The sequence below is a fragment of the Camarhynchus parvulus genome, chromosome 1A, assembly GCF_901933205.1.
Source record: "Camarhynchus parvulus chromosome 1A, STF_HiC, whole genome shotgun sequence".
Taxonomy (NCBI): domain Eukaryota; kingdom Metazoa; phylum Chordata; class Aves; order Passeriformes; family Thraupidae; genus Camarhynchus; species Camarhynchus parvulus.
The window spans coordinates 11,869,849-11,886,227 of NC_044586.1; the positions used below are offsets into that span (position 1 = coordinate 11,869,849).

Genomic DNA, 16,379 nt, shown 5'->3' on the forward strand with positions numbered 1-16,379 from the left:
GTGAACCAACTGTGACAGGAGAATGAACCAAATTGTATGTGGCCCCCCATAGAAAGATGCTTTTCTGGAGCTGCAGTGCAATGTCTGCAAAGAGACTTTGCAGTTGCAGAGATATTAAAATCCCTCGAGGAAACCATGCCCTTCATTCACCTAATATTTATTACTTTTAGGGTAGAGTGAAAGTAGCAGTTTGCCTCTAGAAAATCAAAATATTAAAATAATTTCTCATTTCAAATGAAAAGAAACATTAAATAATAAAAATAGAAACCTTCCCTGCCTTCAGTAACTGGACAGAAACCCACCTTTTCTCCATTGCCTTTTCTAGTTATCAGTCAGACCTAAAGCAGTTCCAAACACAAATTAAGGTCTCCAAAAGGTTTAAGTGAAGGTCTCCAAAAGGTTTGAAGAATGATCCATAGTATTCTCTCCCCTGCTCAGCAGCAGCACTGGTCACATGGATCCCTTTTATCACTGGCCCTGAGCAGAAATGCAAGTGCCAGCAGTTCTTGGCTTAGAAGGGGCTGCTCCCATTTGCAGAGATGATCAATGTTCCTACACTGGCAAGCCCTGAGTCTTTTAAGGACTTTTAAGAACCTGTTTAAGGTTTTTTAAGGACTTTTAGGAACCTGGTTAAGGTTCTGTCAAACCTTTCAGGTGCATTTCCAGAGACATTCAGAAGTCTAAGTGCATTCTGATGAAGATGGGTAGCTGTAGGGCTTGGCCCACCACATTGCTGGTGATGAAACATTTCCTCATAGTGCTGCTGTTTGAACACAAGGAAAAAGGACAATCCTTAAAATGTGGCCTCAAGCCTAGGCTACAAAAAACCACCTCTGCCAGCTCTCTACCACAACTGCCTTACTCAGGGAAAGGTCTAAAGCTTTGTCCACTTACAAAACAGGAGAGATGGAGAAAACAAAGCAAAGATTATGCTCTGGGTGAAATTCAGAGGTGGGCTTCATTCTTGTTGGATGAGGAAATCAGAAGAATCTATTGCCATAACAGAGGCCAACAGCCAGCAGAATTACCTGTGTTATTTCCTACTCTGGCAAGAGTTTGATATAAATGAACTGGGACAAATGTTACTGTCCTACTTATTTAAAAAGATATATATTTAAGCACTTCTGTCTTTCCCAGAGAGGCTAATAATTATATTCCAATTGCTTTAGAAACAGCAGTTGTGCACCACGGACATCACACGAAGACTGTGTCCTTACAAAATCTGCTTTTACATTCCACTTCACAAATGAGCAAACTGCAGCGCTGAAATGCCTGGTGTTGGGGAACTAAATAATAATCAAGTTCCATCTGTCTACATGAGATAATTCAAGAGGGTACAAGTACATGACAATTTGATGACTAAGATCCCCAAAAGACTACCACTGTTGGAAATGGGAATGGCTTGCCTCTAAATTCTGAGCTTTATTTTTTTTCCCAGTTGCATGGTTTCCTATAATTGGTTACTCTAACAGACTTCACAGGATCCCTTCAGAAAAAAAAAGCTTTCTGACAGTCTCTTGCCAATTTTTTTTAGGTGACAGCATTAGAGGAAGTTTCCAAAGCAGATGATAATTTTTAAAAGTATTATAGTAACCTAATAAACATTTACGTGCAGAAATTGTTGGATCCCAAGCAGTGGACTTCTTACCTAGAAAATTTTAAGACACTGCATATTAGAAGTGCTTGTTAGCAATTCCACATAGAGAGTTTTCTTTTTTAAAAGTATGCAGTTATATTTTGATAGTAACAAAACCTCAGAAATGTATGCAAAACTTACAAGCACCTGGCAAAAACAGAAGCCTCATGTGTTGATTAAACAATCCATTTGATCTTATTTGTTTGCGTCTAATATTATGAATTAATTTTCTCAAGTGTAGTGAGATTTACAGTATTCCAATATAATGAACAATCTTCACAGGTAGTCCAAAGCTGACTCTTGATTTTTTTCCTTTTTTTTTTTTTAATTAATCAGGTTTACAGAAGCAAATGATGGATTATTAATTAAAAATTCAATCACCTATTCAAGCAAAATTTGGGGACATAACAGATATCTAAGATACTTTTCCTATACTACTGATTTTGCTCTAAATTTACATTAATAATCTAACTTTAAGAGAGAAATATACTTTAGCCCTTAAAAAGGTACATGTTACATATTAAAAAATGTGGTACGTTTCCAATATAGAAACAACAACAATACAGAAATTTAACAGAGAAACAATGGTATGAATGAAGAAATGAAGGCAAAAACCCAAACTACAAAATGTGAATAAATATCAGCATCTGAAAACAATGAGAATAAAAATGAGTGTGTGTGTGAGGACCAATCCTGCACTTCCAGAGAAAAATTTCAAATTATTATTAGGAGCAAATAAAGTGTATTAAAAATGTAGATTCATAGAGTCATTTGGTTTAGAGCCAAAAGGACTCAGTGCAACCATCCAGTCTGATTTTCCCAGATTGTATTTCCTGTACCAAATAAAAACTCCTTATGGTTGGACAAACAAAACTCTTAAAAATTATGTTAACTACTGACAAAGAGTTATTGCATAACAAAGAATCTCCTGATCTCCTGTGGCAATTTCCTTCATAGGCAAAAAGTTGCAATTCATCTTCTTGGTAAATATCTCTAGTAGTGTTTAAGACAGCAGAATTTGGTGTCATAAGAATATATTCTTTTCACACTGGTAATAGGAATTGTTTTTACCCTCATTTTAACTTCTGAGTAGAAAATTCTTGACTGTGGAAGAGATATAAAAAATTCACAGCTGAGGAGAGGCTGCTTCCATTTTTTTTTAAGTTTTGGACTAATTCTTTGATATATCACTTCTATTATTTTCCGCATCTATCATTTAGCATGAGCAGACCACTGGTTGTAGGAATCATGTCTGAATCTTCTCAGAACATACCACAAAACACAGCAAAGGTGAAGAAGTAAAAAGCATGAGAGAAATATATTTGCAGAATGGCACCTTGGTTCCTGGGCTCTAGTGGGTGGGTATGGCCTTTCTCACTCACACAGCCTGCTTGACTTGCAAGGATTCTTTATGAACACCAAAGCACATTTGCTTGGATTAGAATGATTTTCCACCAATTGTTGAACCAGCTGGATCTTTCTTTTTCAAGGTTTATCAAAGTTCAGTTGACTCTGGCCCACACTAGTCATTTAACTGCTAGTTAATGACTTTGGTAGACTTTATATCTGGTGTTTAAGACAGTGAGTCCTCACTGATTAACACCCCACTCAGTGTTTATTCCTTTGAAGGTTTGGCTCTCTCGACTTACAGCTTCTGAAATGACAAAACTAGAAGCCTGTATCCCTATTTCATGAAACAGCTCAAGTAAAACACAAGGCAGCACATGGTACATATAGTTACTGGACATCTTCTGGGAAGACTTAATTTTTACAGGGACAAAAAATCAATTGCCAAGTTCTTACGTAATTTTCTGAGAATAGGGTAAGGTTTGTGAAAGCTGATGAGGTTACTCAGCACTAGAAGATATCTCAATTTTATGTGCCCATTGTTGATGGTTTAAGTGGACACAACCTTTGCATACACACGCAGCACTTTAAACTATACTGACTGAAAGGCTGAAATCCAAAAACCCCATGCTTTCTTTTAAGCTTGACACAGAGGAAAACACCAGCAGAGTGAGTTAGGCACTAAAACTGCATGCCTTAACCTTAGCCCTTGGTGAGGAAGAAACTCAAATCAGGATCCAGTGCCAAGTTTAGCACTTTCATCCACATGTGTATTAGTGTCAACCCCAAATGCATGATGTGGTATGGCATTTCCATCTGCTCAAAACCAGTGATGAACAGTCCAGAGATTATTATTTGCTGAAACCACTCTAGTTATCAGTTAAAATCTCATAGACACACCTACTGCCATTGACCAGTGCTTTTAAGTAATTACTAAAGTATTAAACACAATATAAAAGCTAGAAGAAAAGTTTAAAAATGGTTATGTGGACTATTATTCCAAGACCTTAAACACAGATTCAGTTTTAAGCTTAAGAACACAATTCTTAAATTTACCTTAAATATGAGCTTTGTCAAACTAAGCATACACAAATCAGATTTCTAGAGGTGTGCTGAAGGCTGTTCAGAGCAGTTTGGTAGGCCCAGCAGTCAAAATAAATAGCTGCTGTTGTGAATTCACATTTGAAAACTGACTCCACTATTTGACACTCTCTGATATTTCTCTTTCCTCAGGGATCACAGTGCTCATGCTCAAACTGGTGAGGATGTATCAGTGCTCCTTCTTCTTCTATTCATGCAGACCTGGACCTGTCTATCAGGTATGAACATCAGGAAAGCCTTTGGTAAAAAATGGATGGGAAGTCTCTGGCTGCAGAGAAGGGACAGCATGAAGCTTCTGTCACTGATGATGTGTAGCCCTGGTCTGTCCTCCATTCACCCCCGTGTGGAAATCCAGTCCGTGCAGAAACCTTGGGATGAGTCACACTGTTTAGATACACCCACAGAACCAAGGATGGCAAAACTTCTGTATAAATAGCATGCTAGTTGAAAAGAAGCTGAAACCAAAACCAAAACACCCTACACCTCACTATTTAACAGTTGGGGTTTTTTTTCCCCTTCAAATCCCCATCAGGGAGGATGAGTTTGGAATTCAAGGTTAATAAAGCAATATCTGGAGACTGCTGTTCTTTGGTAGCTTGTCATTCATCCTGTCACCTGTAGACAAATCTCCTTTTCTTGCTTGCAACAATAAAAAAATTAATTTCTATTTCCTAATTCTTCTTGCTTGTGCCTCTTGAGTTTTCCTAGCAACCATCAGCAATGCATATACAACGGCTGGGGACCCTAAGCACAGTGCAATCAGCAAAGAACATTTTGCACTTCAAGAATTTGCAGCCTCTTTTCCTTACCAAGGTTTCTAACCTATGAAAATTTCCTAACAAGACCAGGATAGGATGGGCCCTTTTTCTTAATAGATGGTGACTTTGCAGGACAAGGTGTTTTGCTAACAGGAAAATGTTATTAGTTCTGGCTAAGCAATGACTTTATGATGTAGCATTTAATTAATAAATGTGATTTATATACACACAGTGAGCCATAAAGATGACAGCATGCTCCCAGAAGATTTTTTGGTAATTAAATTTTATATCTTCCCAAGCATTATTCTCTGTGCTCAAAGGAAAATATTGACAGCTCCTCTTTTTAAATGTTTTTTTATTTTGGACTCTGCTGATAAACAGGGTACACTGCCAAAAACTACAAAAGAAAAATGAAAATATGATGTTAATGCTTTTGTAACATTACTTACTGTGGTGGCACAGTGGATGTCTTTCCATACATTGGCTTCCCTGGAGAGATCTGAGACTTCAAAAAGGTTATCAAGAATAACTTCCCCAATCATGTCATGTCTAGAAAATCTGTCAAAATCATAAACACTGAAATGCAATTTCCTGTTGCTGAGTTGATCATAGGCTACAGGAAACTGAAAGGTTTCATCAAAGACTGGATTTAATGTCTTTCTGTGAACTCGTGTCTGAAACTTCTTTTTCCTATCTGGAAGCAGATAAATCTTCACATAGGGGTCGGATGTTCCTGTGAAGTCTTTAGCAGGCAGATCTAAGGCTTTGACAATTGTGACAGCCAGAAGTTCATTCTCATAATCGTACCGGAGAGTGAAGTTAAGTTTTCCGCATGTTTTCACATCTTCTTGTTGCCCGTCAGAATCCACAGACTTCTGTTTGTAGAGTTCTGGTTTAATTCTCCCAATGCTGGTTGTGGTCTCTCCCCTTTGCAAAACCGGGTCTGTCCCCATGTTAAAGTCAACACTGGACACCTGCATCTGCCTTGGCAAGTGTCTCCTGAAGGAATTGTGCCTGCACACACACACACACACACACAGACACACACACACAGATACACAAAACAAAACAAGCCATGGTTATCTATGAGAAAAGACCATCTCTCAATAGATATAAGAAAAAATATAAGAAACAAAAGAAAAATATAAGAATAAATTAGTGAAAAGACTAAAAGAATTTAAAATAAAAGCCCTCTCCACACCCCCTTCAGTGTTTTGCAAGTGTTCAAGCATCCTTGAGAGGAAATGATCATTCAGAATTAATTTCTTGGCCCAGGAGACACCCACTGTCCCAGAAATAAATACATTTATAACTTTGCTTTCAGACTGTGCAATTGAAACTGAATTCATGTTCTTTCACAGAACAAGTTGACAGTTCCAACATTGCATGATCCCACTTTGCTAGGGTCTGAGTAAAGTACGGTCAAACAGAAAAAAAAAAACTTGCAGAGTTTTCATCAATACTCTCTGCTTTTTTGGAGGCATTCCATGGTGGTTTTCCAATTAAATATTTACCAGCCTTCACACTGACGACCGTAAAAGGCACCTGAAAGGGAAATGCAGAGCTGTGTCTGGAGGGTTTTAGCATAGTGCTTTGCCATCCTACAGCATTTCATATACACTTGCTTGGTATCTGCTACACTGAGGTGCAGGCTGCTTTCTCCAGAAGCGCTGGGATTATTTTGTTCTGCTTGCAATGCATTTCAGAGTTTTGCCAACAATTTTCTGCCATTGCTTTTTTTTTTTTTTTCCCTTTTGTTCTCACGGTCTGCCATGCAGTGTATTAGAAAGCTGATTCCTGTGCCACTAGCAAGAAACAGTATGTTAAATTCCTTGCAATTCTGAATACAATGTTACATAAACATATGTACTTATGGGCTTATCTTGCCTCATGAATCTGAATGGAAAGTTGTGCTGTTCCTACTAAGAGTGAAATCAAACCCCTGGCGTGCCATACAACCTTAGAGTAGTATAAAAACACTGGACAAAAAGACAAAAAGCTTCACAGCATTTATCTTTATCTTCATTATGTCTACACGATCCAGTTTATTTTTCAGGCATTTTCACATTTCCTTGGTACTTCCCTACCCCAACAATCTGTGCTGCAGAAGCTTACCACCTCCTCCTGTGAGCACACTTAGTTGCCATTAAAGAACAATCCAATTGTCAGAATTTCCTCTGCTTTTTTGCAATCAATTGCTTATTAATGCCACATGTAGCCTTGCCTTATTGCTTGGTTTCCCTGTGGTGTTGTGTTCTGAAAACAAGAGGTGTCACAGCTGTGTGTTTCTTTCTTTAAAACAGAAATGCAAATTGTCCATTTGAAAGCAACCAGGACTCATTTCATAGATATTATTTGTATTTCTGCTGTAAGTGAAGAGGTTGCAGAAGGCAAGAAGCACAAAACTGCTGCAGTTCAGCTGAGCAGGGATACAAGAGGGTAATCTGTGGCTATTAAATAATAGATAAGAACCTTTCCCCTTTCAGCTCTTTGAGCCCTGCTGGGTGCAGGGAGCCAGTCCTAGCTCAACACAAGAACAGGGCAGGGAGACCTGCATAGTCTAGACTTGAAGTAGCTCAAAAATCCCCAGGTGTTTGGATGTCAAATTTAGACGAGTACTGCACCCCTCTTGTAACACACTTGGCCTTTCTTTCTTTACAGATAGACAAGTGGAAAGATTTTCTTCTCTCTTATATGTTAAAACTCCCCGAACCCATAGTGTCTAATTTCCACATTGGAATGGAGTGAGGAATGAAAAGGCCCTGACTGGTCAGAAAAGGAGAATATTGTTCTCAGGGAGTTTCACAGCTGTTCTTGTGCTTTTGCCTCCAAGAAGCACAAGAGCTCATGGGTGTGCCAAATTTGGGGAAGGGGCTGAAATCCACCCAAAATGCAGGGCAATAAATTCCTGAGCAGGCAGCAGTTTAGGGACTATCTTTTTAGTGTCTTTGACTCCTAATGAGGTCCAGGCAGACCTGTGTTACTGCTGCTTCTGTCAGTGCTCAGGAAACCTGTGCAGAGAGGGCTCCCTGAGTGCTCCTGACACCTGCCACTGTACTACTGAGATACCCAGATGATCACAGGGTCGTAGAATAGTTTGAGTCAGAGAGCACCTTATAGATGATCTAGTTCCAATCCCCCTGCCATGAGGGATGTGTTCAAACCCTGTTATACATAAGCAGTGGCTAAAACTGCCTTTTTAGGGAAAACAGTGAAACTGATTATACAACATCAGTTTGACCAGAAACAGGTACATGACAAATTCTCTTCAACTTCTCTTACATTTTTGTCAACCTGGATTAATGTAAGCAAAAGCAATATATGACACCCCAAATCTATGATTTCTGAGGTGCAAGGTTTCTTTTAAATTTTCAGACTTCACGCACTTCAGATGCTCTACCGAATTGTTGTGAGATGTCACTAAGTAAAAGAATGCATTTGTACGACTGTTCCCTGTGGGAATTAGCAGCACTTTTGCTCTAGTAAGCCAAAGTCCTAATTACACAGTGCCTAGTATCTGTTCTGAGTCACAGCATTTCACCAAGACAGCTAATTGGTCTGCTAATTATTAAGATGTTTCATTGTTGTCATGGCAACATATTTATCTTCTTTTGTTCTGCAGTAACAAAGGGATTAATGACCGTGATAATGAAATACAAGGATGTCAGAAAACCAGGTTGTTAAAATGTGGCAGAGCTACCAACAGATGCAAATCTAGGTATGTCAACCTCTACTGACTCTTACATGCAGCACTCCTACAGCAGACTTGCCTTCCATAACAGAACAAATGCATTTTGAGCATTAGCAAATCTGTATGTAAATGTAATATAAAACTGTATTTGCATGGGCATAATGACACCATGAAGCTGACTCCTAACTCAGTGAGACTGCCACATCTGTGACAAAATGGAGGGATAGGGTGCTGGTTTATGGTATGACTTGAGATTTATGAGGGTGACTTGGGTCTAGCTTTCCTAGATGGCATTTGAGCAATCTTTTGGCCCAAATCCAGAAAAGAGCATGATTACTGGTGGTATTTAGACAGAACAAAAGCTTCTCCTTGCAACCACTAAAATCAACAGATATGTTTGCTTTTCTTTAACCTTAACAAACCCGAGCACTTCACTTTTGCCTTCGTGCCTCTTGGGAACTGACTGGCTCAACATGTTCCTCTCCAGCTGACACTAAAGAGAAAAAAGCACATTCTTGGAAAGTACAGGTGAATGTTTGAAGGATGGACTTCCATAGAAGCAATAAATTATATTGCAAAATACTATCACAAAGTATGGGAGAGGGTGGTTCTCAAAAACACAGAGCAAAATTATTTGCAAATGAGCACCACTGCTGCAGTTCTTCTGCTGTAGTGGTTAATTGGCATCAAGGACAGAAGAGCTTTTAAGAAACAGGTATTTTCATATTATCAGGGACTATGAAAAATATGTAGGTATTACTAAACAGAAATATATAATTTCCCCATACTAACATGTCTCTCTGCCAATGTACAGGCTAAAAAATGTGATCAGTCACATTTGATTGTTGCTCTGATTGGCTTATTAAAATCCTCATGCTTCAATTACAATTGCTTAATATGGATTAATTTATTTTATTAAGAGCTGATGGCTGCATGAAGCCATCACAGAACTGGTGACTTTAATTTGCCCTGTCTCAGGTGAGCTGAGTGCACAGGAGACAATCCAGACAGCAAATATTCCTCTCAGACCCTTTGTCAATGGAATACATTTAGGAGAGAGTGCATCTGAATCCCTCGGGACTCCTGAGGACAACAAAGCAGTGCTGCATTGAAAATGGTGCAAGAGAAGTTGTGCTCCCTCTGCATCTGCCTTTGCTTGCTTTTTATTTAGAGGCCCCCAGTCAAGGACACCAGAGCCAGGTTTCAATCATTTTGCTGGTACATTGCTGCCAGCTGGGCTTAAAACAAAAAAGGAGTAATTCAGAAACCTGGTCTAAATGTCCAGCCTCATTCTCACATATGATATTCTTGACAGCAGCAATTAATATGGGCTGTTAGGTTAGGACTCCCTTAAGGCAGGCAGGGTGTAGATAAAATGTGTTTACAAACAGAAAGATCACAATTTCTGGGTAATTTTTAAGGCACCTGTCATTCTAAACATGTTTTGTAAAAGGATGCAGAATTTTTCACCAAACTCTAAAAGAAGGTGATGTTTCCAAACACCCTGCTACTATGGCTGTGGTGGGACAATCAGTTACTCAAAGCACAAGGGCTGTCCCTTTCGGAGATTTAACCCTGATAACCTTGAGAAGATAAAAAGAAATCTCCCTTTCAAGGTTGCAGAAAGACTGGTATTGATAGGAAGTTCTACTTATGTAAAACTGTCCTTGGCTTCACAAATATTTTGTATTCATTTAGATCCCAGTCCAAATCACTCTAGAGACCTGTGAGAATATTTTCACTGCCTGAAGTAGATCTGGAGCATATCCCTGGAACTTCTTTCTTCCCCTATAGTACAGCTGGGACTATTCAAGTCCATTTGCCAGCCAGCTATTTCTTCAGTCTATTCAGGAGGTCAGACAGTCTGAATACTTGGATTTGATGGATAAATGCTTTCAGTTAATACCCTTTTAGGTAGCAGTGAGCTGGGTAATGGGCTTGCCATGCTAAACTGTACCAATTGTTGTTCCTCTGTGTTTAGTGCAACAGTTACAAGTTCAGAATTATCCGATGTTGTGGGAATGCTGCTCAGCGTTTGGATGCTGTGCTCCTGTTCTGAGCAGATGGATACAGTAACAGGAACCAGGCACAGGCAGGGTAATGTGGCTTACAGCCAGCTGGACAGTCTTATAATTCAGGAGATGCTTGGGCTGCTAAAGTCAGTCAGTCAGACCTCCTCTGGCTGGAGTGCTCTCATTTTGGGAGCTTCATATGCCTTCCTGCTGGCTGGTCTGTGAGGTTGGAATAGCTGAGAAAAAGCACTTGAGCACTCACTGCCACAACGAGTGCACTGAGCTGGCAAAACATTGTCTTTAGGGCTCCCAGGAGGCCAGCAAAGTATGTGCCCACTCAGTGTAAAGCATGTGTCTTCTCCTCCTTTTCCTCTAATTATTGTGAATTGAGCCTTTTTTTTTCTTTGTTTGTTTGTTTCTTTGGGTTTAGTGGTTTTTCTTATGTGGTTGGTTTTGGGATTTTTTTTTCTTGGTAGCATGTGTTTCCTTAGCAAACAGCATTTTGAGAACAATGCTATTTCCTACATAGTACCTATACTGTAACTTATGGCATTACACAATACTTCAGGTGCCTCTTTTAGCCTTTATTTTCCCAATCTTTGCTTATAAAACAATCCCCTTTTTATTTCAGGATTTGATCTTTGCAGTTCATTGTTTGTTTCCATGCATTAAATTTCCTGACAGTATTTGAAGAAAATCCCATTTGAATCTATAGGTCCCTGCACATCTTCACTGCTTTTCAATATAAAGTGGCACCTGATGCAAAATTAAAGTTTGTGTCCTCCACTTTAACACTAAAGAAAGCACAAAGGAATGCAATGTGCTTTTCATTTATTTATAGACCTATATGGAATCTGTGCAATTTTAAGATCAGTCCATAAGGATCTGTATTTTTAGACTGGAATTTTAGTTCCTTCAAAATCAGCAAACCACGTCTTCAGGAAATGTGCCATCAACAATGAGTCTATCACTCATTTGGTTGAAAGGGAAACTTTCATCTGCAGAAACAACTGATAGATCTATAAAAAACATCTCTGTGAAAATCTAGACTCACAGTTCTTTAAAAAAAACACTGAAATATGTTTTCCTGTAATCAAAACCCAAAAGGGAAATGCTTAAAGTAGCAACAGCTATCTTTACAAAGTAGTAGAAGATGTAGATTTCACTTTCATGTGTTAAAATGATTATGTAACTGAAGGGATACTAAATGTTTCAGAATATTCTGTCTAAAGAACAGTGTGTCTTCACATTCACATGACTGATGTTTTACCCATAACTTCTAAGAAACCTGTGAATAATCCAGCAATCCTGGTAATTTTCAGCGGTGTTCCTGCTCTACTTGTTCCTGGGAAAGGTGCCACGGGTGGGGGTGCCTCTGACCTACCTTGATGAGGACGTGGGCTCTGTGATCTGCCTCTGCATCCGAGCATGTCTGATCAGGTGCTCCTTCAGCGCGTTCTGCACCTCTGCTGGGATATCAGGGGAAGTGTGGCTGATTTTCAGCGCTGCTTCAAGCACCTTGGTCGTAGCTTTCCCATTTTCTTTGACTTCCTTTTTCTCGCTGTTCTCCAAAACCTCCGTGGGGGCGCTGGAGTTGCTCTGTGGGACATTGCTGGCGCTGGAGGTGAGGGGTTTGCTCCTCCAGCAGGGCCAGCACAGCTTCCAAAAGACAAAAAGCGAGACCACCAGCAAGGCGAGCCCACAGAAGCTGACAACCACTGCCAAGAGACTGACTGAGACATCTGCAAGGGATTAGAAACAAAAAGCATCATGACAGACAAACATGCAGAGAAAAAAAAAAATTAAAAAATGACACAAGCTAGAAGATAGAAGTGTTTTTATTATTATGTCTGTGTAGAGCTTTAAAGTCCTATTAAAGGTTGTGAGTTGTTGAGTTGGTTTTTTTTCTTTTTATTTTTGGTATCTAAGCTTGTACCTTTAAGACTTTCTTATTTTATTATTTTTTAATTTTTTTTATTATTTCTTTATTATTTTCTTATATCTGCTTCACAAGCATTCCTTTAGCTCTTCAGGCCAAGGGCCAGTATGTGTACTGCTCAGCACTCAGACATCCTTCTCAGACATCCTTCTCAGGAATTTTCATACTCAGGAATTTTCATACTCGGACATCCTTCTCAGAAATTTTCCTTCTCAGGAAGTAAGGAAACAACCCCAAAACCTCTCAGCCACTGTTGGCTGAGGATGTTGAGATCAGTAGATGAAAGAAATATTGACCTAGTTTGCTAAAGCAAAGTTATTATAATCAAACAACAAATATCCTCACTGAGATTTAAAGCAAACACATGAGAATTCTGTTCCCAAATCTAGATTTCCAGTTTTGAAAACAAGCACCTATACAGACAGCCTTCTCCTGGTGGGTAATGTACACATCCCTTTGCTTACTGGCTTCAGATGGAGGACACAGGTGCTGAAAACATCACCAACTTGAATTTCAGTCAGAGGTTGTTGATGCTTAGTTCTTTAGAACATATATTTAGAACATCAAGAACATGTTGATGGAAAAGTTAAGCCACAGTCAACATTTTCTATCGGTACACATGAAGACAGATTAGATCTAAACTGCTAAAGGCTGATGCACAAATTTCTTTGAGATTTGCCAAACTTCTGACTCTGTGTGCCAGCTGCTTCAGAAACATTTTCAACCCCAACATTTAGGTGTAAACAGGAACAAGATAAAGTCTGTCATAAATAAGAGCTTTCTGTGGTTAAATCACCAGCTCCAGACTAAGGCTTTGTCAGACCAAGATAGCACAGATATACCAGTATCTAAAATTCTGCTGTGAAAATGCATCTGGCTTCAGAGAACACAGTGAAATGCTCCGAGCTGTACAGAGATCATGCTGTACACTCAGCTACTCTGGCTGCCCTGTGTTTGACTTTTGCTGCCAAAACTGCTTAGAATATCCAACAGCCTGGCCAGAGATAGGAGAGCAGATTTCATAGCAACAAAATTCCATGGACGCACACAGGTTTTACAAGATGGTAGATCACCAGGACTGCCAGTTGAGCCCTAATTAGGAGTTTTATTCTATGTGACACGCTTCCATTTGATTTTTCCAGTATCCTGTAGTATTATAACCAAAAAATCCCTTTCCTTTTCAAAACAGCTTTTTTATATGCATTAAAATTATTCACTAAGCCCTGCTTAAATATCCCTCAAGGAATGGCTGCTGCTGTTTGTTACAACAAGTTTTGACAGTTTAAGAGCTAATACTTGATTGTATCCATAACTGCAGGCTACAGGCTACTAAATTGAACCACTGGCAAAGTGCAAAGAGAGTTTGAGCATATTTTTATAGATTTTCACATGAGTAAAAAGGTATGGATTAGCTCCATGAAGCATTATGTACCTCACTAGTGCTTATGAGAATTGAAGACAGAAAGATGAAGCAGAATGATGAAGATAGAAAGCTGAAGGTAAAAATTTGGGAATGTTTTCTTTATTAATATATAATACCCAGATGCATCTCAGTAACAAACAGAACTTACAGAACCAAACTGAACTTACAGACCACTCCTCATGAAAATGTAGGAGAAAAGCAAAAATGTATAGAAAATGTTATAGTCTGGAGATCATACACTTCCAGCCAATTCCTAGCCATGGATCAGGAATTACAATAGATAAATGATTATTCTTAGTGGGTGGTTTGGATGTGCGTTTCTGTTTCAGAGGATGACAGGCATTAATAGCAAGGAGAGAGGCTCTTGCATGACCTCAGTTCCAGGGAATCGTCTGTAGTGGATTGATTGACAGAAGCCAGAGGCCCATCACAGCTGCTCTGTCAGCCCCTTCCTAAGATGGACAGCGGAAAAAATATAACAAAACAGCTTGTGGGTCAAGATAAGGACAGGGAGAGATCGGTCAGCAATTACTGTCATGGGCAAAACAGACTTAACTTGGGGAAATAAATTTATTACCAATCAAATCAATAAAACCGAACAATAAAACACTTTTCTGCACTCCTCCCTTCTTCTGGGGCTCAACTTCACTCCTGCTTCCTCTGCCTCCCCCCTGCAGCAGCACAGGGGCAATGAGGCTGCATCAGCTCATCTCACATTGTCTCTGCTGCTCCATCCTCTTCAGGACTCCTCACACTCCTGCCCCGCGGCTCTCCTGTAGTGTGTGGTTCCTGGCATGGGAGCCAGTCCTGCACAAACTCCAGTGGGAATCCTTCCCACACACTGCCCCAGGGTGTCCCTTCTGCTGGGAGCAGGCCTTGGGGAGCACACTGCCCCAGCACCAGCCCACTGCAGGGTCAGCAGTCATTGTAGATATTTTTTTCCCCCAACGAGCAGGAGAGAATGAGGTATCTGACTCCATCTTATCAGAAGGCTAATTAATTACTTTATTATACTCTATTATTCAATATTATATTACATTATATTACATTACATCCAAACTGAATCTGCCAAGCACTCAACTGCACACAACTGCCCAGAATCCCGTGACTGTCACCCAACAGTCCCAACATACACACAGGATAGGCCCTGATAGACCGAGGAAACAAAACACCATCACTGTGGGTAAACACTCTCCATACTGCGTTCTACTTTTGCACAAACACAGGCACAGCAAATGATAAGAATCGTTTTTCCTTTCTCTGAGGTTCAGAGAATGTGAAACCCAAAAATATTCTTGGGAAGAACTGTGCCTTGCTTTTCTCGGTGAAGAGAAATGCAGCGACAAGGAGTCTTGGCTGCAAACCTGCTCCAGTGAGGGATCCTCTCTCTTTCCACAGGTCCACAGATCCTGCCAGGGGTCTTCTGCAGGGTGGGCTCCTCACAGGATCGTGGCCTCCTTTGGGAATTCACCTGCTTTGGGATTGGGATGGGCTGCAGCAGTGAAGTCCTGCAGTGGGAGGCACCTCACTCTCACACCTAGCCATGGTATTTTCTGAAAAATCCTTTCCTTAGGATTTTTTCTCCTGAGAAGCTGAGAGGCCTCAAGAACAAAATGTAAACAATGGTTATCTGCTGCTGTGGAATGCAACAGGTGGATCTGTGATTGGTCTCATGTGGTTGTTTCTAAAAAATGACCAATCACAGTCCAGCTGTCTCAGACTGTCTCAATCAGACACAAGCCTTTGTTATCATTATTTCTTTTTCTATTCTTAGCTAGCCTTCTGATGAAATCCTTTCTTCTATTCTTTTAGTATAGTTTTAATATAATACACATCATAAAATAATAAATCAAGCCTTCTGAAACATGGAGTCAGATCCTCCTCTCTTCCCTCACCCTCGGACCCCTGTGAACACCACCACACTGGAGATCCCCCTCCTCTCCTTCTTCACAGACCTTGCTGTCTGCAGAGTTGTTCCTCACAAATTCTCACTCCCCTCCTCCAGCTGCTGATGCACAGCAGATTTTTTTTTTCCCTTCTTAAAAACCTTTTCCTGCAACCCCTGTGTGTGTGGGGCTCAGCCTAGGCCATCCTGGAGCCAGCTGGCTTTGGCTCTGTGGGGGAAGATTCCAGAAGCTTCTCACACAAACCCCCTCCTGCTACCAAAACCTGGCCAGGCAAACCCAATGCACAGCCAAAAGCAAATTTACTATATTCATACAGAGGTGGGCCTCACTGAAGAACCTTCTTTGATACATTGAACCAGACAAATTGTCAGGCAGCCCGGCCAAATTTTTTTTTCAGTTCTCAAAGCGTGACAAAAAGTGGAACTCATGAAAATGTTGATGGTCTGCCAGAAATAAATAAAAATTAAGAAAAACAAAAAGAGAAGAAAACAAAAAATAAATTCAATTTTGGGTGATTTGCAATATTGCCAGCTCAGTTTAGGGACAGTTGGCATAATTAGGTTAT

General features: G+C 40.0%; 1 protein-coding gene across 1 annotated transcript in view; it reads right to left on the bottom strand.

The window, feature by feature from the left end:
• The window catches only part of SYT10 (synaptotagmin 10), a 33,958-nt gene that overhangs the window by 9,165 nt on the left and 8,414 nt on the right, over window positions 1-16,379 (bottom strand). The window contains exons 2-3 of the mRNA XM_030960163.1: window positions 11,930-12,287; window positions 5,292-5,856 (exon numbers count right to left, since the gene is read on the bottom strand). Of these exons, the coding sequence (XP_030816023.1) occupies window positions 5,292-5,856; window positions 11,930-12,287 (923 nt within the window). The remainder of the gene's footprint in view (window positions 1-5,291; window positions 5,857-11,929; window positions 12,288-16,379) is intronic.